Source organism: Crocodylus porosus, unplaced genomic scaffold (genome assembly GCF_001723895.1).
Source record: "Crocodylus porosus isolate Cpor-Errol unplaced genomic scaffold, CroPor_comp1, whole genome shotgun sequence".
NCBI classification, from domain to species: domain Eukaryota; kingdom Metazoa; phylum Chordata; order Crocodylia; family Crocodylidae; genus Crocodylus; species Crocodylus porosus.
Window position 1 is genome coordinate 79,595,981 of NW_017728943.1, and position 22,884 is coordinate 79,618,864.

The window sequence follows — 22,884 nt, forward strand, 5'->3', positions numbered from 1 at the left end:
AGGGAATGGGGGTTAGGTTTGGTAGGGAGGAGGTTGGGGGGGGTGCTAAAAATAGCCCCATGTCCCACAGAGCAGGGGAGAGTGCTCCCCATCCCCCAAGCATGACCCTGCAAGGCCCCCTGATCCCATCATACCCTCATGGACCCCAACAATCCTCCACAGATGCCACCTGCCCCCCTGCAGTCATCCCGATGGACTCCACTTGGCCCTCCAATCTCCCCCTCCAGGTGCTGCCTACCCTCTTCCTCCCCGCCACAGAGGCCACCTACTTTAATCCCTCCCACAAATGCCATTCGCATCCCAATCCCCCTATAGATGCCTCCTGCTCCCCCCATCCTCCGATTCCTCCCACAGATCCCACTTGCCCCCCATCCCCTGGCTGGCCTCTTGATTGGCCCCCAACCCCCCAACCCCTCCCGCTGACCCCCCCATTCTGACTTACCTTAGATCAGGTGGCCATTTTTAGCTTGATCTAACCTCCCCATAACCTTCCCAAATTTCTGTACCTAGCCTCTAAGTTTCAACCAATCATTGTTTATTGAAGAATGCGCAAGTAGTCTTTGGAGCAAAGGCCAAAATCCAGGCCTCTTTTCTCCCACCTAAGTGCCTTCATTGCTGCGCCACCAAGCTATGCTCCCTTTCACTTACTCTCTTTTTGAGAGCTTCTTGATATATGAGCAGTGAAATACCAAGACAACCATATTATTTCTTGTTTTGGAGACAACGTACACAGAATAGGCATGTCATATTTCAGGGTAGTACTGCTTGGTGCAATAACTGAAAGGGACATATACACACCTTCAGTAAATACTAAAGTTTGGGTGAACCACTTGCTGCACCTTCTTGGGACCATAGTTGCCTACTATATTAAAATTGGTCTACGTATTAGTGAACTGATTACTACCAATTTATAAATCTGATAATTTCCTCAAGACAAAGCCATAAAACAGCAATTATACCTAGTATAGAAAAAGAGAGTAAGAAAACAATTTTCTGTGAAAATCTTCAACTGGCATACTACATACATATTAAATTAAATGTCTCTGTACTTGCACATGAAATTCAGAGATGTATGCACATAAGACATCTGCTAACATGCTATAAGTGTGAATAGAAGTCTGAATATTATGTACATGGAAATAATGTTTACATTACTCTGATAATGTGAAAGGGCTTCAAAGGGAGTATGATATATTATTACCCTTTTAAAGGTACTTTTGCTGTTGCTAATGTGGTTAAAATTGTAAATGGGAAGCAGTCATATAGTATTATTGGTTTACTTATTAAAACCCAAAAGCCAGTAATTCACAATGGGTCTTCCACATATTAGCATTAATTAGAAAGATTCTGCTATATCCAAGTCTTTAATTTAGTATCTTAGTAACTTAGTATCTTAAATACTCAAAAGTACACGCAAACAATTCTACATCTGTGCAAACTTCTATTATCTGAAAATGTAAACAGATTATACAATACCAACCTTTCTCATTTTAGGGGCCATTAAATTCACAAACACCATGGGCGTTTCCTGACACACATCTTCATAACATTGCAGAAGATTCTGTTAATATTATAAAACAAATATTTTACTAATAATGCTTTAAAGATTTTTACTGAAATATTAATGAAAGCAAGTCAATAGATATAAAAGATAATTTATAGTAGTAGGGTTGGATATTTGACTGGTCAAGTAAAGTTTGGTCAATTGACCAGTCAAATATTGGTCAAAATTGGGAAAAAAAATTGCCAATAGGTCCAAATAATACCTAGAAAAAGCACAAGTTTTCCATTAAATGTGTCAAAAAAGAATATAAATAATTTTTGTGAAGTACAAAAAATATTGTTTTTTAAAATAAAATTGCTATAATTTTGACCGGTCAAAACATATGCACTCAATTGGCCAGTCAACTGACAATACTTGGTCAACTGACCAGCTTGCCAACCCTATATAGTAGATATATAAAAAATATTCAGTCAAAATCGTTCTAAATGAAAAATTTGACACCGATTGATAGAAGATGGATTTATTCCCTACCATCATTGAAAAGCAGATAGATTGTATCTTGACCTATATGAGTGTGTAAGAAAAGGAGAAGAGCCACACATACCTAGTTTCTAATGCATGTAGACCAGACAAAATACTAATTCTGATGATTTTGAAAAATGAAGATGACTCCCACTACCCACATCAGTTTGTTTCCACTTTCATTGTTAGAAATGTGTGCATAATTTCCAATTTAAATCTTTCTGACTTCAGTTGCCAAACATTGTTTTTGTCATTCCTATCTCTACTAGATTTAAGAGTCCTTCAGGACCTGGTATTTTCTCCCTGTCAAGGCTTTTATACATTATAATCAAGTTACTTTCAAATTATTTTTAATAAATTAAACAGATCCAGCTCTTTATTCTCCTACTGTAAGGCATTTTCCCCAATCTGGCTTTTCTAATAATTACAGAAACAAGACGATATTTGATTAAACTAACAGGCAGACAATTTGAAGAGAACAGTAAATGAAAAAACTGTCATATAATACTTAATACTACACACTGTCATAGACGCAAAAAAAATTAGCAAGATTAAAAAAGGGTTAGATAATTAAAGGTAATGAAAAAATACAGAATTAAAGCAGTAGGGATCAAAATCGAAATAAGAAAAGCATTTTTGGAAGCACTATATACAGGAGTTTACCAAAGTCAAGGCAGCTGCCAGCTGATTTCAAAGGAAGAACACAGGGTTGGCAACTATTGACCTCCCACACCTCTAACTGGCCGAGGGGTCCTGATGGTCCCACCCCTCACTGATTGGCTATGAGAGCTGTCTGTCATGTGGCCCCACCCCTTGCCACCAATTGGTGAATCAGCAGTAAGGGGCAGAGGCGGCAGCCATCTTTCTGTGCCAGAAGCCCCTCCCTTCCTTTCCCCCAGTGGGCTGCATGGCTGGGCTGAAATGATCACAAGGACTCCTGGCTTCCCAGAGGCAGCTAGCATTTTATTTTTGGTGAGTTGTTTTTTTTCAGGGAGCCTGCCAAATGTGCAGAGCCTGCACTTTTTCACAGAGCCCATGGTTTTTTGCTGGGCCTGCCCAAAACCATGATTTTGGTAGGTTCCTAGTTATATACTAACATGTTTCAAGGCATAAGGAAATGGCTAACACCAAAAGTTAAGAAGGAGTTTGGTTTTTTTTATTGGCAAGGTTCTCTGTACCGTCTCTGAATGTACTGGCAACAGGGTACTGGATCTTGTACTGGTAATTCCCATGTTCAATAGAACTAGGCCTCTTTCATGCTCTATTTTTTTCTTCTTTTCCTAGCCATTGACAAAGTCCTTGCACATCTTTCTATACCAAGGGTGTCTTACCCTGGAGCCCAGATGAGTGACGCATGTCTAGCCCACAGTCCAGATTGGGTGCACTGACCTCTCCCCTCCAGGATACTGGATCTAGTGCCTGCTCCAGCTAGTCTAGGGCTTGTGGTCTGTGAAGCATAGATCCCAGAGAGGTTGGAATGGGGGCTGTATGTAGCACAATCCAGTCAGGGGTGTGTATCATGGATACCAGACTACAGAGTGGGTGCTACGCTGCCCACCCCAGCAAGAATACTAAGTGATACTGTGTTACAGCTTAGCACTGAAATTTGGCATAAGGTCAAAAATAAGACATAAGAGATCAGGGCAATCCATGTAGAAGAGAGGAGTGAATACATGTCACAAGGGGGACACTAGCTGTCAAATCTCATGGTTAGACTTGACATCAGGAACCTAGGAGTCAGGACAGTGGCACAATCAGGCTCTGGTACCAGTGGTGAGACCAAGGGCCAGATGCCAAAGAAATGACCAGAAACAAATCAAGTCAAGAAGCTGAATACAGGAATCAAGCTAGAGCCACAAAGTAAGAGCCTAGCACTACAGATCATACCAGGATCAGCAAGTCACAGATGAGATCAGCATCAAGTGAGAGCAGGTAACAGGTTTCAAGGCAAAGTGATGTGACAAGAGCAATCTACAAGTTCAGGAGGAGACTTGTACAGATAGCTCATGACTGTCTGTTCTACTGGTTTTTAACAGGGTGAGTTTGGGTTCTTGCCAGTGCAACAGCCAATGACTGGCTGCAAGAAGGATGAGTCATTACAGGAGGCTCTGCAACAAAGAAGCAAATATACATAATTTTCCCTTCCAACCTGGACATCCAGTCAAACAAATTTTCCCTCTCTTCAATACCTTGATCCTCATCCTTATCAACGGTATAAACTGACGAAACTTTTCCAAATGTCAAATTTTCCTTTAGGCAAAGAACATCCATAATTTCCAAATGTTATTATGTATTAACCTTTTCCCAGACACTGGTTAATACAATCCTTAAAAATCTAGAAATGTTGACTATAAATGTAAGTATACTGAGCAGATCACTGCATTCTAGATATCATTATTTATCTTAAAAATTAATTGTGATTTTTTTTCAGTCTTACCTCCAAAATAAGTTTGTTTGCCTTCAGATTATTTTCCATTTTTACCATTCTCTTTGCTTGCTCCGGTACTTCAAGACCCATCTTTATCATACATTTAGTCTCTCGAACAATTTCTAGCATTTTGGGATCAAAGTTAACCAGAAACTTCGCAGTTTCAGGGTGACGCACAAGTAGTGAAGCTTGTAATGCTGTAAACATATTTTTAAATGAATTTCCAGAACAAACAACTGTTTTTATTGTACAACAGTTCTTTATGAGATCTCCTGTAACATGCATGTATTGAACATGAAGCAAATATGCAAGCTGTTTCAGCTAATGAAATCAAGTAACTGACTTAATGTATTTTTCACTCACAAACCAAACTGGCCCCAGATTCAAGCCAGTATCAAGGTAAATCAGGCAATACTTTCTCAACTTAGGTCAGTGAATAATGTGCTCACAAAGAAATCTGTGGGCATACATAACCTTCAGGATCTGCTCATTATCTTGTAAGATGGATTTCTATGAAATGATAAGATAGAAACAGGTAAATTTAGGAAAAACAAAAACAAATGCCAAAAAGGAAAACAAGAAAAAAAAAGCTAAAGGTCATACTTCTTTCAAATCTATGCCTGTCAGCCTTATTTCAATACAGAGCCCTGTTGACTCCGATAAGGTTTTTGTAGCTCTGTCTTCTTAGAGCCACCCATACAATTGAAGCTAAATGGTTCCTCCAATGTTCTGTCTCTAAAGCACCCGGCACAAAAAGGGCATCTCAATATGTCTTGAGCACCTCTAAAACCAAAGATAAATGTTTTAGACCAGGGTGACCAAGATCTGGTTCATGGGCCAGATTTAGCCCATGGAGCCACGTCATCCAATCTATAGACCTCAAGGGTCCAGAGATTTTGCAGTGGGGGAGAGGTGGTTGTGTTAATTGCCAGAGTCTGGAGCCACCACTCATCCTGTTCACCAAGTTTTTGGACCCAGACAGAGCTCCACAAGCCAGATAATGCACCCCCCACACTGAACTGGGATCATGGATCAGGACCATGGACCAGCCCCACTTGCTAAATTGGGCTCACTCCCATGGGACAGATTTGTTGGCATCCCTGTTTCAAGCATTTAAGTGAAGGTGTTAACAGTGCTTCTTTCTGTAAATTAAATACATCAGCATGTAGTAAATGGCTACTAACTGAATACCTATTTATAAGCAAATATATTTTAAATTATTTCAGTTCATGTGAATCAACCTGATTTTAACTTCACTAATTTCCATCTGCAATTACATTAATTGCAACTTCCTGTAATCCTCCCTAGATTTACCTAAGATTAGTGGAAACAATTTTGTCTGGCTAGCAAATGCGAAGGCAATATTTTAGGAGCAGATAAGTGTGTAAATAAAATATGTTCTTAATTATTGTCTTTCTATATATCATGGAGCTAGCAAATAACTTGTATAACAAATTTGAATAGTGGCATGAATTCAATATTATGGCTTTATCTTCCCTTTCTAGCATCTCTTCCAGTTATCTGTTGCCTCCTGTTGTGCCACATCTTGAATATCTCTCTGTATAGAACAGAGGTGGGCAAAATGGAAGAACCAGCCAGTGGTCAGACTCCATCTCCCAGCATCTCCTGCCTGTGTTGCTATGGCCAGTTTCCATGGAGACCCTAGCAGTAGCACAGCCATGAGCAGCAGGGCAGAGTTTCCATGGAGACCGGCCCCAGCAGTGCTGGCAGGGCACGCAGCTGGGCAGGGATGCATTCCAGGGACAAGATCTTACAGTGGTGACAGCATGGTCTACAGCCAGGGCAGAGCTGCAATCTGCTACCTACACGCCCCTGCCTGGGGTGTGCAGGCAGCAGATTGCAGCTCTGATCCACCTCCAAACCATGTTGTCACAGCCGCAAGATCCCATCCCTGGAGCAGCTCCCTACATAGCCATGCACCCTGCCGCCCTGTGCTGTTGCTGCACTGCTGCTACCAGGGTTCTTCATAGATACCAGCCAAAGCAACATGGGCAGGGGCTCCTGAGAAATGGAGTTTGCGACGTGCCTGACCAGCCCTCAGGCTGGACTTTGCCCACCCCTGATATATAAGGTGACTCCTGCATCCATACCTTGTTCTGTCAGTCATTTGGGTACAAACCTTCATGCTTTCCCACATACTAGGATTGTAAAGGTATTTAAAAGAGTTTAATCTATTTGAGTTGATTTATGTAAATTTAGAATTTGTCACCAACAGATAAGAAGAAATCATTTAAATAAAAGATCACTGCAGCCAGAAAAAGAATAATGTGGAAAAGAAGCACACACTTCTTATAATTCTTGCATATTTAACTACTCACCATATTGTAGCTGTGAAATTTCCTTCACCCAAGCATTGTGATAGAGTACCTCAAATTCCACTAATACGTAAGAAATTTTATTGAATGATCGAACCACTGCTTTTCCCTCTGGGCTTGTCAAAATATCTGAATTTTTCTATTAAAACATTGTAACTTAGATTTAGAAATAAATCAATCAGTAGCATAACTTCATTTTAAACATTTTCATTTAACAGTGTTTACTATAAACAATTGAAGCTTCTAATCTCGTGAATGAAATGTATATATAAATAACACTTATCAGGTAGTTTATGACCCACTGAAGCCAATAATAACTTAAAATTATGACCTGCTGAAGTCAATAGGAAATTGCCATAAGTAATAACAAAAGCTGTGTTTTTTTAAAAGAATAAATTAAAAAATGACAACTTTATATACTGCAGCGAGCACCTGTAAATTCCCACTGAAACAGATATCAGTAATATTCAAGGTTTAGCACAATACCAATAAAAATAGTTACTTACCTTCCAGTAACTAGGGTTCCCAGAAATGTGCCTTGGTGCACCTGAACACCCAGTACTGGAGGCCAGAATATTCTAAGTAGTAATGCCCACTGGCTCATGCTTGCATTCTATCTGTGTTTACCTACTTCTCCACCCCACAACATGTGAATGCTGAGCAAGACCAATCACCTGAATTTCTGCATCAACAAGAATCCATCTGATTATGAAATATGATACAGTATAGAGCAAATATGGGGACACATACAGAAAACAAATTTCAAAGAACATCAGTTACTGGAATGTTACCTTTTTTTCTTCAAGTTATTATCCACATATATATTGATATTACATTTATTGAGACACCCAGGCTAGGGACAGACATTCAAAAAGCCCGAGTGTGAAGGAGTGACAGAAAGTAAACAAAAGCCCCGAGGTGCCTTACGTGCGGGGCAGGGTAGGTCAGGAGAAGAAAAGCAGCTGGCAACAGACAGGGGAAGTGAAAGCAAGGAACACTTACAGCCTAGATGGCTGGTGGGGCCACTGCTGGAGACTGGAAGAAAAAAGAAGCAATTGCCACACTTCCGGAGCAGCATATCATTCCAGATTGGAGGAGGGAGGTATTTCCTGCCCCAGAGAGGGGCAGAAGAGGTCAATTACAACAAGTTCGCCTGGGAACCGGCTGAGGCCACATGCTACAGGACCATGGTTGTCATGGGTGACTTAAGTTACCCAGACATCTCGTAGGAGGATCACTCAGCAAAATCCGAGCAGTTGCAAAGCTTCCTCTCATGCATGGATGACCTCTACCTGACTCAAGAAGTCTACGGGCCAACAAGAGGCAAAGCACTGCTTGATCTGGTATTGGCTACTGGGGATGACCTAATCGGTGACCTAGTGATTGATGGGAAGCTGGGTGACAGCAACCACGAGCTGATCACCTTCACCATCCGCCGTAAAGCTGGCAAGTCAGTCACCAACACTGAAGTCCTTGACTTCAGGAAAGCCAACTCTGACAAGCTCAGGAGGCTTGTCAGTGAGGCCCTAAGAGACCATGACCCCAGGGGGAGGGGAGTCCAGGAAGAGTCATTGCTCCTCAAAAGGAGTGATCCTCAACACACAAACTAATTCTATTCCATCTCAGAGCAAAGGCAGCAAGAGGGCACGGCAGCTCCCCTGGCTCTCCAGGGATCTAGCAGACCTCCTGAAGCTAAAAAGTAAGGCCTACAAAGGATGGACATTGGGATTCACCTCCAAGGAGGAATATTCTGCACTGGTCCAGTCCTGCAGGGAGCAATAAGGAAAGCCAAGGCTGCAACTGAACTCCAACTAGCTTCAAGCATCAAGGACAATCAAAAGTCCTTTTTCAGATATGTGGGGAGCCAGAGGAAAAGCAAGGGCAACACTGGACATCTGCTGAACCAAATGGGACAACTGACAATTGACACCCAGGAAAAAGCCAACCTATTAAATGGGTACTTTGAGTTGGTCTTTCATCAGTCCCATGGGACGGCCATGCCCGCTACAGAACAGGAAGGTCCGGGTGAGGAAGATCCCCTGTCCTCCTCCAAAGCCAACCTCATGAAGGAACACCTTGAGAAGCTGGATCCCTTCAAGTCAACTGGCCCTGACAATCTATGCCCCAGGGTATTCAAGGAGCTGGCGAGCATCATAGCCCAACCCCTGGCATGGATCTTTGAGAACTCCTGGTGCTCTGGTGTAGTACCCGAAGACTGGAAGAAGGCCAATGTGGTGCCTATCTTCAAGAAAGGGAGGAGAGTGGATCCGGCAAACTACAGGCCCATGAGCCTGACTTCTATCCCAGGGAAGATCTCCTTAAGGAGATGATCCTCCAAGCCGAAAGGGAGGTAATCCCAACATGGATCAAAGGGGGCAAGAGGGTGCAAAAGCCCCCATGGCTCACCAAAAGCATCCGGGAACATGTGGCACTGGTCAGGCTGCAGTTCGAGTACTGCATCCAGTTCTGGGCACCGCACTTCAAGAGGGATCTGGCTAACCTTGAGAGGGTCCAGAGGAGGGCCACTCACATGGTCAGGGGCCACCAGGCCATGCCCTATGAAGACAGACTAAAGGGCCTGAATCTATTCAGCCTCCACAAGAGAAGACTGGGAGGAGATCTGGTGGCCATCTATAAAGTCACCAGGGGGGACCAGCAGAAAATAGGTGTGGCTCTGTTCCCCTGGGCACCACCTGGGATAACAAGGAATAATGACCACAAATTGATTGAGAGTATGTTCAGGCTTGAAATTAGGAGGAATTACTTAATGGTTAGGGCTGCCAGGCTCTGGAATGGTGGTGCATGTACAGCATGGCAAGATGTGCAATTTTTGGAGCATACCATTCCACATTTCAATTGTGTCATTATTTTAACATCTGCCAGGGCCCCAGAAATCTCAGATGAGGTCTAAATGAGACTATATCTGTGAAGGTGTCCAGTTGAAAAACCATTAAAGCTCGAATTTTTCCTATCTTATGGACAGAAGTAATATCAATCTAAAACAGTGTTTTCATGGAAAGAGGATGTAAAACCCTATTGCTAATCACTCAGATGGAGGACCCATCAGACCAACTATTTGCATAATATGTGATATTTGCAATATCACCCCAACTACAAGTGGGAGTTTCCTAGTGACATGGAAAATATGTACTGAATCCTTTATTAATCTATGAACTGTAAAGTATAGATTTCATAGACATTAGGGCTGGAAGGGATCTCAGAAGGTCATTGAGTCCAGCCCCCTGCCCCGGGGCAGGAAATCAGTTGGGGTCAAAGGATCCTAGCAAGATAAATGTCCAAATGCCTGTTAAAGGAGTCCAGAGTAGGTGCTTGCACCACCTCTGGTGGCAGTCTGTTTCAAGCCTTGGGGGCTTGGACAGTAAAGAAGTTCTTCCTTATGTCCAGCCAGAAAGGGTCTTGGAGGAGTTTGTGACCGTTTGACTTTGTGGTCCCTTGGGGAACTCTGGTGAACAGGCATTCTCCCAGATCCTGATGTATACCCCTTATATACTTGTAGGCAGCCATCAGGTCGCCTCTGAGCCTGCAGTTTTCCAGGCTGAAGAGTCCCATGGCTCTCAGCCTCTCATCATAAAGCCTGTTCTTCTTCCCTCTGATCATGTGCATGGCTCTCCTTTGGACTCGCTCAAGCTTCTCCACATCCTTTATAAATTGTGGAGCCCAGAACTGGATGCAGTACTACTCCAGCTGTGGCTTCACCAATGCCAAGTACATGGGGAGGAAAACATCCTGGGATTTGCTTGAGAAGTATCTATGGATGCAAGCCAGAGTTTTGCTCGCTTTACCGGCTGCAACATCACATTGGTGGCTCATCTTTATCTTGTGGTCAATCATGAAATTATGACCCCCAAGTCCCTTTCAGCCATGGTGCTAGCAAGCGTAGCACTGCCAAGCCTGTAAGGATACTGTGGGTTTTTCTTCCCAAGGTGGAGTACCTTGCATTTCTTGGTGTTGAACGCCATCAGGTTTTCATCTGCCCATTTTCTGAGCCTGTCAAGATCAGCCTGAATCACCCTCCTGTCCTTGGTTGTGGATGCTTTACCCCAAAGTTTGGTGTCATCAACAAACTTGGCCAGTCCACTTCCAATACCAATGTCCACATCATAAATGAAGATGTTAAAGAGTATAGGCCCAAGGACAGAGTATGAAATACTGTGATTCTGAAATCATGGAAGACAGGTAGATTCAATTTTCTATGTCTAGCATCTAATAACTGGGGGTCACCTTTAAATTTAAGTCATCTTAGATTCAGTTAAATATGGCAATAACCAGAGGTGTCTTGGTCATTGGGCAAAAAGTAAACTAAATATTGATTCTTTTAGGACCTATGAAATACATAATATTTCCCATCATCAGTGATGATCAACTTACAAAGAAATAGTTGATTGGTTCACTTATCCGTCTGAAGAGCTGCCTTACCCACAGTATCTTTCCTGATACAGGGGGCATGTTTCGAGCAAGAGGAGGGTCATCTTTTTGGGTCTGGTAAAGCTACAATATATTCATAATTAATAAATGCGAGTATAAAAATTGTTAACAAATTAAAAGGTGTATTTATAATACTTTAGATTAATGCTTCTCTGTCCAAATCTAGGGAGGAAATAGAGCTACTACTAATATTTCTGTGGTATTATATTCAGAACAATTATAACTTTTTCATCAAATCCCATTTATATTTGCTGAGAGAAAAAAATACTGTCTTTATTTTTCTGAGATGTAAACTTTGGCACTATTTTGGGGATATACTTTTTCTTTCCCTGTTTTGTTTTTATGTGATAGTGTGGATAAGAGTGCATACCTAAGACAGCTGTCATGCATCTAAGCTGTGAGGGAACCAAATTCATAACTTTAGATAGCATTATACAAAGGAATATGTTCCTACCAAACCTATGTCATCCTCCTGACTCCTCTAAAATATATGTGTAGATATAACTGTCACTGATCTTTTTTCCCCCCCACTAACTCAAGAATCTAACAAAAGACTCCAAAACTCTGAAGAATAAAAACAAATAGTAAAGTTTCCTAGGCAGACAATCATTTTGAAGAACAGTTTCTTCAATAAATAAACATATTTTTCTTTTTTAAATATACTACATATATTTATTCTACTTTAATGCCCCTTTATTCTGACAAAATAGTATATGGTGGTCTTCTATAAATGAGAATTAAAGCCGTACACATCAAAATATAACAAGTCAAAAAGTATGTATGACATCAACTCTGGTCTAGTATTTATATGTGTAAAAATGGATATATAGTTATTCTCAAATGTTAATATATTTTTTACTTTGCCTGCCTCAATAATAATTATTACTACTATTAACTTTAAAACATTTTATAAGGGAGAATTCCTCCAGATGCCCCAAGAAGAAAGACTACATCAGGTTAGCTTATCTACTTTTGGACAGGCTATTTTCTATAATAGGAGAAAGGAAGAAGTAGCAATTAAACTTTGACTCTGGGCCAATAATATAGACTGAAAAATTAAGTAGGAATTATTTAGATAAGAAGTGAAATATTAGAAAATTTATTCTTATAAACTTATTAAAATTTTCTGATTGTAGAGAAATGTATTACCTTTTTAGTAGCTTCAAGTTCTGCTACATAATGCTGAAGAATAAGACCAACAGTATGTGATATTTCTTGCTGAAGACAGGGCATGTTCAGTTTCTGAAACCTATATTGGTTTATGATTAAAGAATTTAGAATATATTCATTTAAATTGTATTTTATAGCTGTTTTATCCCAAATAAAAACTCTGGGGTATACATATTCATAGCACAAAGTGGCATACAAAAGCACAACTCAGAATATTTCAACTTCTCTCATCCAAAAACGTAAAGGTCCTACCCCTAGCTTTTCTGAGATTTGTTTGATATTACCTAAAAAATATTGAGGGTAATTTTAAAGATATGTTAAAAAGTCAATAACATTCCTTGGCCTGTCAAAGATTTCATGGTCCATAAAATCACAACTATATTATCCTAGACTAGGTGATTTGTGATACAATTAACTATACTATTAATAGATATTTTGTAAGCATAACAACTGTTACCTTTGAAGCAACTGAAGTGCATGCTGAGAAGACAAAATTTTTCCAAAACAACTACTCATAAAAGTCTGTATCTGCACCTATGACAAATAGGAATATTTCTAGATATCTTATAGTTCACGGCTACGATTTCTATGATGACTAATAATATGTATACTTGTATTCCCATTTACTCTATGATACTTTCTTAATATATTACTTTTTAATTTTTTTCTCTTTAACAAGCACATGAAAACACACATGAAAATACAAGAGAAAATGGGGAAGGATCACAACAAGAAATCATTGTTGCTTCTACATAATTTCAAATCTTGTGTTTCTATTTTATTAATGTTCAATACGAAAAGTATTTTTCTAACTACTTTTTATTTTGAATTCAGATCCTGAGGAATCCAGGGATGCAAATACAAATGTCAGTTTATTTTCTGCAAAGGAAAAGACATAAACAATCAATAATGTAATAAGGGGGAGCAAGCAGGGAACCAACCCCAGGCAACAACTATGAGGCGGTCCCAGAATCTACCCCCTGGGAGTCCAACACAACAGGGCAGCCTATATTGCTGGATTAAAAGAAATGGGCAGCACAGCCCCACACTCAGCTGTGTATCTGAGGGCCAGGGGATGACTGGAATGGTGTTTCCATTGCCCAAGAGAGATTTTCTCACAGTAGGCGCAATCCTGTACTCAGCAGCATTTCTGGCCAGGGCAGGGAGTCAGGGGGTGCAAACAGGGTCCCACAGGTAGCTCCCAAGGAGCCCATGCCATGAGATTACTACCACCAGATTCTGCTGCTGCCTCCCAGGTTCTCTGCACATGGAAGGCACCTGGGACCTGAAGAAGGGCATACTGCCATGGAAAGCTTATCTAAGTCTCTCAACCATGCACTTGGTTCAGTAAAATATATCGCCCACAAAAATCCTTGCTTCTCTCATATTTCCTAGACCATCACAGTTACAAAAGTACTCGAACACTGTATCTGTGATAGTTTTAAAAACTAAAGAACACTTTGCACGTTTGCCAGAAATTAATTATGACATTCTTTTTATTCAGTTTCTACATTGTAATTTTATTTGGTGTGTAACAGGTCTGGCGCACTGGAGCCTTTCTGTTGGTGGCTCCGCATTCCTGTCTTGGGCTAACCACCTGCTTACTCGCCTGCCATGCCTTGATCTTAATTGATTGAGTGATGTAATTAGCGGGAGGCTGCCCACTTTATACGCCCAGTGTCAGGGGCGCTACCTGCGTCTCCTTTTCCTCCCCTACACTGCAGCCCGAGCCTCACAGATGGTACTTGACAGGGTTTGCCCTATGCCTTGGCCCTCTTCTTTACTTCCGGGGCCCTCTCTGCCCCTCTTGCTCCGGGGCTCCTCTCTGCCCCACCTCGTTCCGTGGCTCCCTACTGCCCCCTCTCCGGGGCTTCTCGCTGCCCCCTCTCGCTCCGGGGCTCCCGGGCTGGGGCCAATGTGCCCCCAAACAATGCTGCGCCCTCTCTGGTGCCAGGAAACCCCTGGCATCCCTATGAGGCCTCCTCCACCCCTAATAGCCTCACCCAGTCCTCCAGTTAAATAGTAAACACAAAACCCCTGGGCTATAATGTAAACTAAACCGCTCGGTCAAAAATCCATGTTCTGTCCCTACCAGAAAAATACTTCATCTCCGCTGCAACCAGAGGATGCTCCTGCAGTCTATCTTCCCCCTTTCCCTGCATGCTGGCCGAGCTTCCCCCTGCTTGGCCGCCGGAGGGGAACTGCTCACCTGGCCTTATGCTTGGGCTTAAGAAGTGGTCAAGCCCTGCCCCTTCCTGTCAGCTGACCCCCTTGGTTTCCCTGGCAACCAGCACCTGTGGTGCCTTAGTGACTGGCAGTTGAGCCTCCCCCTTCTCACCACTAGGGGTCTCTCCTGCCATTTCTGCTTTTAGGTGCAGGGCACCCGTGTGCACTGCAACATGGTGAAATATTGGTTCAGATTTTTTGTTGCATGCACCAAATCTCTGTTCAACAGAGCAGAAAAAAGGGGTCATTGAAGAGCCTATTACAATTCTGTGCATTTGCAGATACATTTGTTTCAGTTTTGGAACTCAGTTTAGACTAGAAGTACTAAATCACAACATCTGTCTGCCAAAAGCAGTACTGTGGTGTTTGGTGAATGGGCAGGATCTACCTCCTGAAGTCTACCTCCTCTCACCAAGCTTACCTGCTCCTAACATATCTGCAGAAAACAACTCTATACATACAGTTAGAAGTAGCAAAAGCAAAAAACAAACCATGCATCTCTATGCCCATGCATGATTCTTCCTAGTATGTATTTCTAAGAGATATGTCCAGTCAAGTTTAAATTTCCCAATTTGCTGACTTTTCAATGCTTCCTTCAAGAAAGTCCTTCATCGTCTACTATATTTCAATGTGAGGAAATTACTCCTGTATACCAGCCTAAAATTTTCCTTTCTTAAATTCATTTTGTTCTCAAACATATTTCTGCTCCTATATATTTTCCATAACTCTTCCTTTTCCTTATCTTGTATCCTTATAAGTATGCAATCTATTATTTTTATCATAGCTCTTCTAACACTAGTTATCATTCAGCTAAAACTAGATACATATATGCACTTTTAGCACTAAAGACAGTAGGCTACTGCATCTTGTGCCATGTTAAGGTGATTCTGGGTATGTAACTCCAAAATGCCTTTGCTTTATGCATTACAAGCTCCTGCTTCATTTATAACTCACCGTCTCCCCTACATTTCTTAAAACAATTATATTTTTCAGGTATCTCCCATAAATATTTATGTTTTATATTGAGGTGGCCAACCTGCAGCTACTAATGGAACAGGAAGCTTGTGTGTGTGTGTGTGGCATGTAGCAGCTCACAGAAAGCACAGGCAGCACAGCAGCATGTAGGACAAGAAACGGAAGGCAGAGCAGGAGATCAAGCAGAGGAAAGAGATTGGAATCAGTAAGACACCTGCCAAAAAGGTTGTCTCTTGCTGTTTTATATTATTTATCTCCAAAGATATCAGCCTGCGTTCATGGAGATATCAAATGGCTCTGGTTCTAGGTCTTCTCAAGTGGCTTGGGCAAATATCTAAACTAGACTTTTATGCAAAAGACAGGTGGCACCATCACAATTACCAGTTAGCAGTTGGTTGGTCCCCAACTTCTGGGGGACTAAATAGCTGGAGCCTGATTAAGACAGGGGCAGGAACTCAGGCACATTCCTATATTTAACATTTCCCGTGGCTACCTCTAGGTATCTCCTAATTTTCTGGATGGCCCTCCTGGGTTAAGTACAGACAGTCAAAAAGCCTGAGGATGAATCAATTCAGTCTTTGTAGGCAGTCTAAGCTCCAGAGATTAAACTGAGAAATAACTGGACACACATTCAGGAAATGCAGCCATATGCAGCCAAATGCAGAGGCTCAGGCCAGAAGGCAGGGCGCACTACAGCACAGCTGTCTGGTACATAGCCAGCATAGGCTGTGTATTCACTTCCTCTTCTTACTATCCTTGATGTCTCTGGGATTTGAGGTCCAGAATCACAGAAGCAGGAATCTTCAGGGATGCTCTTCACTTCCTCTTCCTGCTTCCAGGTGCCTCTGGGATTTGTAGTCCACAGTCAGAGCCAGCAGCAACTTTCAATACATTTAGCAGGGCAGTTTGCCGGTGGGGGGGGGAGTCCCTGCCTTCCCCACTCCCCACAACCCTTCTCAGCTGGAGAAGACAGCACAGCCCAGCCCAGAGCTGAAAAGCTTGCTGGAATGCTGGGAGACTCTGATTTAACTTAAACCAGGAAGGGGTCTGGGACAGAAGTTTCATAAACCAGCTTGACCCAAATCAGTTAAGTCTGATACTACATTCCACTAGGTTTATCTTGAACCAGTTCCAGCCATTTTGAAATTGGTTTATATGCACTGAACTTCTGTTCTGTTACAGGTTTAAAAAAATTTCTGATAATTTAAACCAGTTTACATGCAACTTCTGTCCCTAGCCCTGATTTACCTGCTACTCCTTACTGTCTTGTAGCAGGGGCCCAGTTGAACTCTGTACTTATCAGGACAAAGTCCACCAGCACGTTCCAAGGTCAGCAGATCCCCAGCCATGTTCACAGGGAAATGGTGAGCCCACGCTTCTGGGGCAACCCCACAGCACTGCTGGGTAGGCAGCCAGTGCACAGCAGGCATTTCCTGAGCCCTGCACCCAGAACAGGGTGGGGATCAAAACCCCAGCCCCACAGGAGCTCGGGCTGCAGCTCCAAGAAAGAACAGGCAGCTAGTGCAAGGAGCACCACCTGGGGTTTGGAGGCAGCAGCTGCAAGGGATAATGAGCCCCTCAGGGGCTCCAAACACCTGCCAGCAGCAGGGCACATGGAGGTGCACAAAGAACCGGATTGGCTTACACTGGCCTGGATACCCTTAAGAAAGTCTGCACCGACACCAAGACAGGGGGAATGCATAGCCTGCTGAGGAGTCTCATCACATTTTCCCATGGAGGCAGAGGACCAGGAACCCAGGACAGTGCACATCTCAGCTCTCCAGACTGACACCAGACAACTGTACTGTTGGGATGAGCCATGTACCTCTAGGGGCTAAGCCAGGGTTTGTAACACCGTTGGCCCCACATTATTCCATGGGCTTTCCCACAACAGGCAAGACCATACAAACTAAGCCCAAACAGGGCTACCCCTGTCCAACTCAGACTGATGGAAGGCAACCAAAGCACCCATAGGGCCAGAGAAAGGCCTAGGGTACAGTCACTTGAGTTATTATTTAGTTTATGTGCTTCTTTATACAGGCCAAGCCCAGGTAAGCGCAGAACTTGCAGCAAACCTCAGCAATCATAAGTGAAATGCACCAGCTTCAGACAACTCAGCTGTTTCTCTCTATGCCTGAGCTGCAGGGCAAGCTCTCAGGCCAGCCAAACATGTATATTCAGCACCAAGTGGCACCCTAAGTGTTGGCACAGTACAGGATAGGGCCATGGGGCCTGACAGCCCTGTACTCAGTGAGACTGGGCCATGGGGATACAAGTTCACTCAGTTCTAGCACCCAGTAAAGATTGCCTGATTCTCGCCTGCCACGTCTTGATTTTGAAATTTGTCTTAGTCAAGAGATGGTCCACTTCTGCTGCATGTAGTCCTGGATGAGCTGGGTCCAGTTCTTCTCTCCCCTACGCCCTGTCCAAATGCCACCCTGTTCTTACAGGATCCATTGTGCCCTTGGTTCTCAATGGGTACTCTTCTTCACCCCTGCAGACTCCCATTCATCTCAGGCCTGGTTTGTAGAGACTGCAACTGAGCCAGCCCTGCAATTGGTCAGTTGTGGCATGATGCGTGGAGGAAAAAAGGAGGACAACAGAAATGGTGAAACAAAACTCAGGTAAGTCTTGGCCAGTACGGTCACTGCTACCACAGACGGCATCCACTGGCCCTGAGATAATCCAGGCCTTAGGGCTGGGGGTCTTTCCTAAGTTCCCAGCCCTCCAAAAAGGAATAAAAGGCACCAAAAGGAAGTGTCACAGGGCGGGGACCCAGGAGCAGCCGTGATCTCTCCTGGCGCCCCCTACTGTGTCAAGTGGGTGTCCATGCACCCTCATTATCTCGCCTGCCACATCTTGCTGGAAAATATTATGAAAGGGAGGCTGCCTTTTACCCCCTTGAACACAGTGCTCTTAGTTATCCCAGCCGGCATGACTAAACCAGCATTGGTTCGACTCTTCACACTTTTCCCAGGATTGCACCCCAGCCTCCCACGTTCTATGACCAAGTAAAGAAAAAGCAAAAGCAAAAACCTGCTCAGAGCACTGCTGGTTCTCCAGATGGCTCCTTCCTTCAGCGCATCTCCCTGCCAGTGTTCTCTGCTATCCCCACTGCTGCAGTCTTCGTGGTGGTGTTATAAATCAATGGAGCCCCTCCAGTCTTCCAAGGGGTAGTTCTGCTGGCTCGGAGCTCCTTTGCTGGTGTCTCAGTATTCCTGGCTTCCCATGCTCATCCAGTGTCTGTTTCTTCCCTGCCCCAGCCCTGGCAGCAGGCCACGAACACCCACACTGCCATTGGCAGGGCCAACCTTGATTGAGCAGCTGCTGATGAACCACAATGGCCAGCAGTCGTTCATCGTACTTGGCTCCTGCTGGGTTGGGAAGTTTCCCCTGGCTGTGAGCTTGGGAGAGTCCTTCCTCATTTCTTCACACCGAGTGGAAAGGTGTGTGGTGTAGGAGAGGAGGAACCCCAAAGAAGACCTTGACATCTACTCATGCTAACCTTGGTATGATCTCTTTCTAAGCAAGTACTACCTCTAGATATCTCTTTTCAACTACATCAAGTCATGGCAGGAGAGATTTAAAGTGAGAGAGCAAGACATATGCTAAGTGTGTGGCACACAGGCCTCATCTCAGTGTGGCCACTTGGCCTGGGTCCCCTCTACACTTCTGTATAAAACTCTTATGATAGCAAAACGCGGTCAGGTGCCTTCCAACCTCGCCTTCCAATCATGCCATTGATTTCACCAGGATCCAAAACACCTAAACATCATCAATTGGATTGTTTTCCACAGCTAAGGTACCTAGATTTTAGATGTTGGGATGACAAGCTGCACCACCCTAAAGGGGATGGACAGCAATAATAAAGAATGCTTATCATACTCACATATTTATCTTCACAATATTTGTAAGATTTACTTAAATTTAGGCTATGATCTCAGATTCGACAATAAATTTCACTACTTTGAAACTGGACAGTTATGAATCAATGTTATTAACTGAGCACGTATTTCCAGAAGCTAACACACAAATCCTATGATATCAATGGAAACTATTCATATGAAAGACAGAAAATCAGACACACATTTGACAAACAAGTAGTCAAATATATCTCTGCTGCTAACCTTTAAATATTCTTAAGAAAGGTAAGTGGTTTAAGAATTATGTAAACAAAGTCCATTTAATACATTGTGAATTTGGTGTTTTTTAGGTTGACAATAGAACCTAATGATATAGGCCCTTTCCAGTAAACACTCTCAGTGAATTCCAGGTAGTTTTGAATAAGTAACAGTGACAGAATTTTGCCCTGGGTAAGATACTAATAGCAATACTACCTACCTCTAAACCTCCGATTTTTGTTGAAAAGTCAACAAAATCTAAATCAAATTCTGATTTTCGTGGGTCAAGAATATCGTATTGTTTCTTCTGGACACTTTGGTAGATATTTTTGAATTTTATTGCCATAATATCTATACCTTCAATTGTAGATATACTCAGTGCAGAAAAAGTTTGTACTATAGTAATCATTTCTGTAATCTGAAATTAAAAAAAAAAAAATTACACTCATATAACATTATGAATCAACTTTTGGTATTTCCTTTTAGCAAGGTAATAATTATATCCAGGTCTAATTAGACTAAATTCAGGCTAATGATTAATCTCTTCTTATAAACTACTATCCACAAGATATTATCATCCCAATCACTCTTCATCAAACATAACTAAACACAGCAGCCTCAACTTGCAACCTCAACCCTTACCATAATTTTTTCTACCATAATCGGCCACTCGGAGATGGGGCAAGATTCCCCTCAGTCTTACTGCCCCCTCTGCCTGCTTTACAGACAACAGCTTTTAGTTCAACCTTCTCACAGCTGCTACTGAGTTAAGGCTTTTACAGTACTGGTCTGCATACAATTAGAGCCTTGTTACACCTTACACAGTAAGCCAAACAAATGTTAATCAGCTTAGTGTTGTTCGACTTACTGGAGCAGTAATCACCTTAAGCTGAAAAATCATCTGTGATGAAACTGTGACTGTCCCTCACTTGTACTGCTGTCACTTGCCACTAGAAGTTTGGTGAGCAGGGTCAGGACTAGGAGCCTATAAGTAAAATGTTTCTTAGTGCAAACCAAATCAGTGCTGTCAGCCGCAATATCTTCAATTTCTGTTATGTTTTGTAGTCTATTATATTTATTGGCATTGACTGCAATGCCAATAAATACAGTAGGGGCAGGACTGGCTCCCTGCTTCTGCCAGGCAGAGCCAGCATCACAGCCCCAGAGTGCCTGGTGACCGCAGTACCTCCTGCTGCCATCTGAACCAGCTCACTGCTTGAACTCTGAGAAGCACAATCCTTTTTTTCCTCCAGAGCCCCCTCCCCATTCTGCCCCTGCCTGGGCACCACCTGAGCTCCAAAAGTAATCAGGCTTCTTGGAGCTGAGGTGGTGTTTGACCAGGAGCGGGGTGGGGAGGGGGCGGGAGGGGAAGCTCTGGAGATAAAAAGGATTGGGCCCCTTGGAACTCAGCTGGCTAGGCTGCCAGCTGGCCAGGTGCCTTCTGAGCTCTGGAGAAAAGAGCTTTGGGCCCCTTGGAACCCAGATGGCACCCAGCCAGCTCAGGGGCCATCATTAGCCTGAGGAGCCCAGTCTTTTTTTCTTTGGAGCTCGCCTTCCCATGCTACCATGAGTGGTAACAGCAAGATAGTCTAGGCAGCAGCAGGAGGCACCATGACTTCCAGATGCCCCAGGGCTGCGCTCTGCCCAATGCCCCCAGGGGGCAAAGCACTGTGTCCAGCCCCGTCGCAACCCTGGTATCCCTACTTGCCCACTGCATCCTGGGATGCTGGAAGATTCATAGATGTTAAGGTTGGAAGGAACCTCAGTAGGTCATTGAGTCTGACCCCCTGCCCTGGGCAGGAAAGAGTGCTGGGGTCAGATGACCCCAGCTAGCTGCTTCTCCAGTCTCCTCTTGAAGACCATCAAGGTAGGGGAGAGTACCACCTCCCTTAGGAGCCCATTCCAGATTCTGGCAATCCTTATTGTGAAGAAGTTTTTTCTAATGTCCAACCTAAATCTGCTCTCCGTCAATCTGTGGCCATTGTTCCTAGTTACTTGAGGGGGTGTCCTAGTAAATACAGCATCTTCTATTTCCTGCTGCTCCCCCTAATGAATTTATAGGCAGCCACAAGATTGCCTCTCAGTTTTCTCTTGCAAAGGCTGAAGAAATTTAGGTCCCTCAGTTTCTCCTCGTAGAACCTTGCCTGTGGGCCTCTGACCATACAAGTGGCCCTCCTCTGAACCCTCTCAAGATTCTCCGCATCCCTCTTGAAGTGTGGCGTCCAAAACTGGATGCAGTACTCCAACTGTAGCCTGACCAGTGCCACATAGAGGGGAAGCATCATCTCCCTGGACCTGTTTGTCATACATCTGCTAATGCATGATAAAGTGCAGTTAGCCTTGTTGATCACTTTGTCACATTGAAGACTTCAACTTGGGTGGAACAGCTGTGGAAAGTGGCAATACTTTAATGAAACAGGAGCAAAATTAGGCAGATTAGAGATAATTCTGCCCTAGGGTGGTGTAATTAAACTGAATAATGAGTGCTTTAAGCCAGTTAAAATGTGTTAAGGTGCAGGAAATCCATGGCTTAAGGGCTCTAGAAATCACCTACAATCGCTGTGTAACAAGGGTCTTAAGCTGCAGTTGTGAGAGGGTGAACTGTAGCTGTTAGTTGCAGCTACAAGGGAAGGAGGGGAGTGAGGGTGATGAGAGGGTTCTGCTCCTGCTATGCATAGCTGGAGCCTCTAGCTCCTGCAGTGGCAGTACAACTCTGTCTCCCCCTTCACACCTTCTTTTCAAGGATTCTTTTTTCTTCATTCTGACTTCCCAAAATAAGGTGCTTGTGTTATTTCAGAGGTCTGGTATGTAAACTGCATTGTTTTTTTTTAAACAAGCTGGGACACAATAGGATGGACTTGAAAATTAAATTGAACCATCTATATTTAGGATATAGAGCAGTGTTTCCCAAACTTTTGATACCTGGAGCAAACTTTTCCCTGGATTAAAATTGGTGGCATACTTCACTCTTACACCTGAAAAGATACATTTACATTCCCCTCCCCCCCCCATCACATAAAATAACCCCCATATTTCATTTCCCTGGTAGAGGAAATTATACTAGTGATGAGATGTATTGTTAAAAAATAACTTGTAACTTTTCTGAATTTCATGGTACCTAGCTGAAAATTACTGAGATGGAGCTAAATTCAAAAA

General features: G+C 43.1%; 1 protein-coding gene across 1 annotated transcript in view; it reads right to left on the minus strand.

Moving 5' to 3' along the window:
• Nucleotides 1-22,884, minus strand: part of DNAH8 (dynein axonemal heavy chain 8) — a 310,177-nt gene that overhangs the window by 252,136 nt on the left and 35,157 nt on the right. The window contains exons 12-18 of the mRNA XM_019549625.1: nt 19,949-20,146; nt 12,864-12,940; nt 12,386-12,485; nt 11,180-11,299; nt 6,794-6,929; nt 4,464-4,651; nt 1,481-1,561 (exon numbers count right to left, since the gene is read on the minus strand). Of these exons, the coding sequence (XP_019405170.1) occupies nt 1,481-1,561; nt 4,464-4,651; nt 6,794-6,929; nt 11,180-11,299; nt 12,386-12,485; nt 12,864-12,940; nt 19,949-20,146 (900 nt within the window). The remainder of the gene's footprint in view (nt 1-1,480; nt 1,562-4,463; nt 4,652-6,793; nt 6,930-11,179; nt 11,300-12,385; nt 12,486-12,863; nt 12,941-19,948; nt 20,147-22,884) is intronic.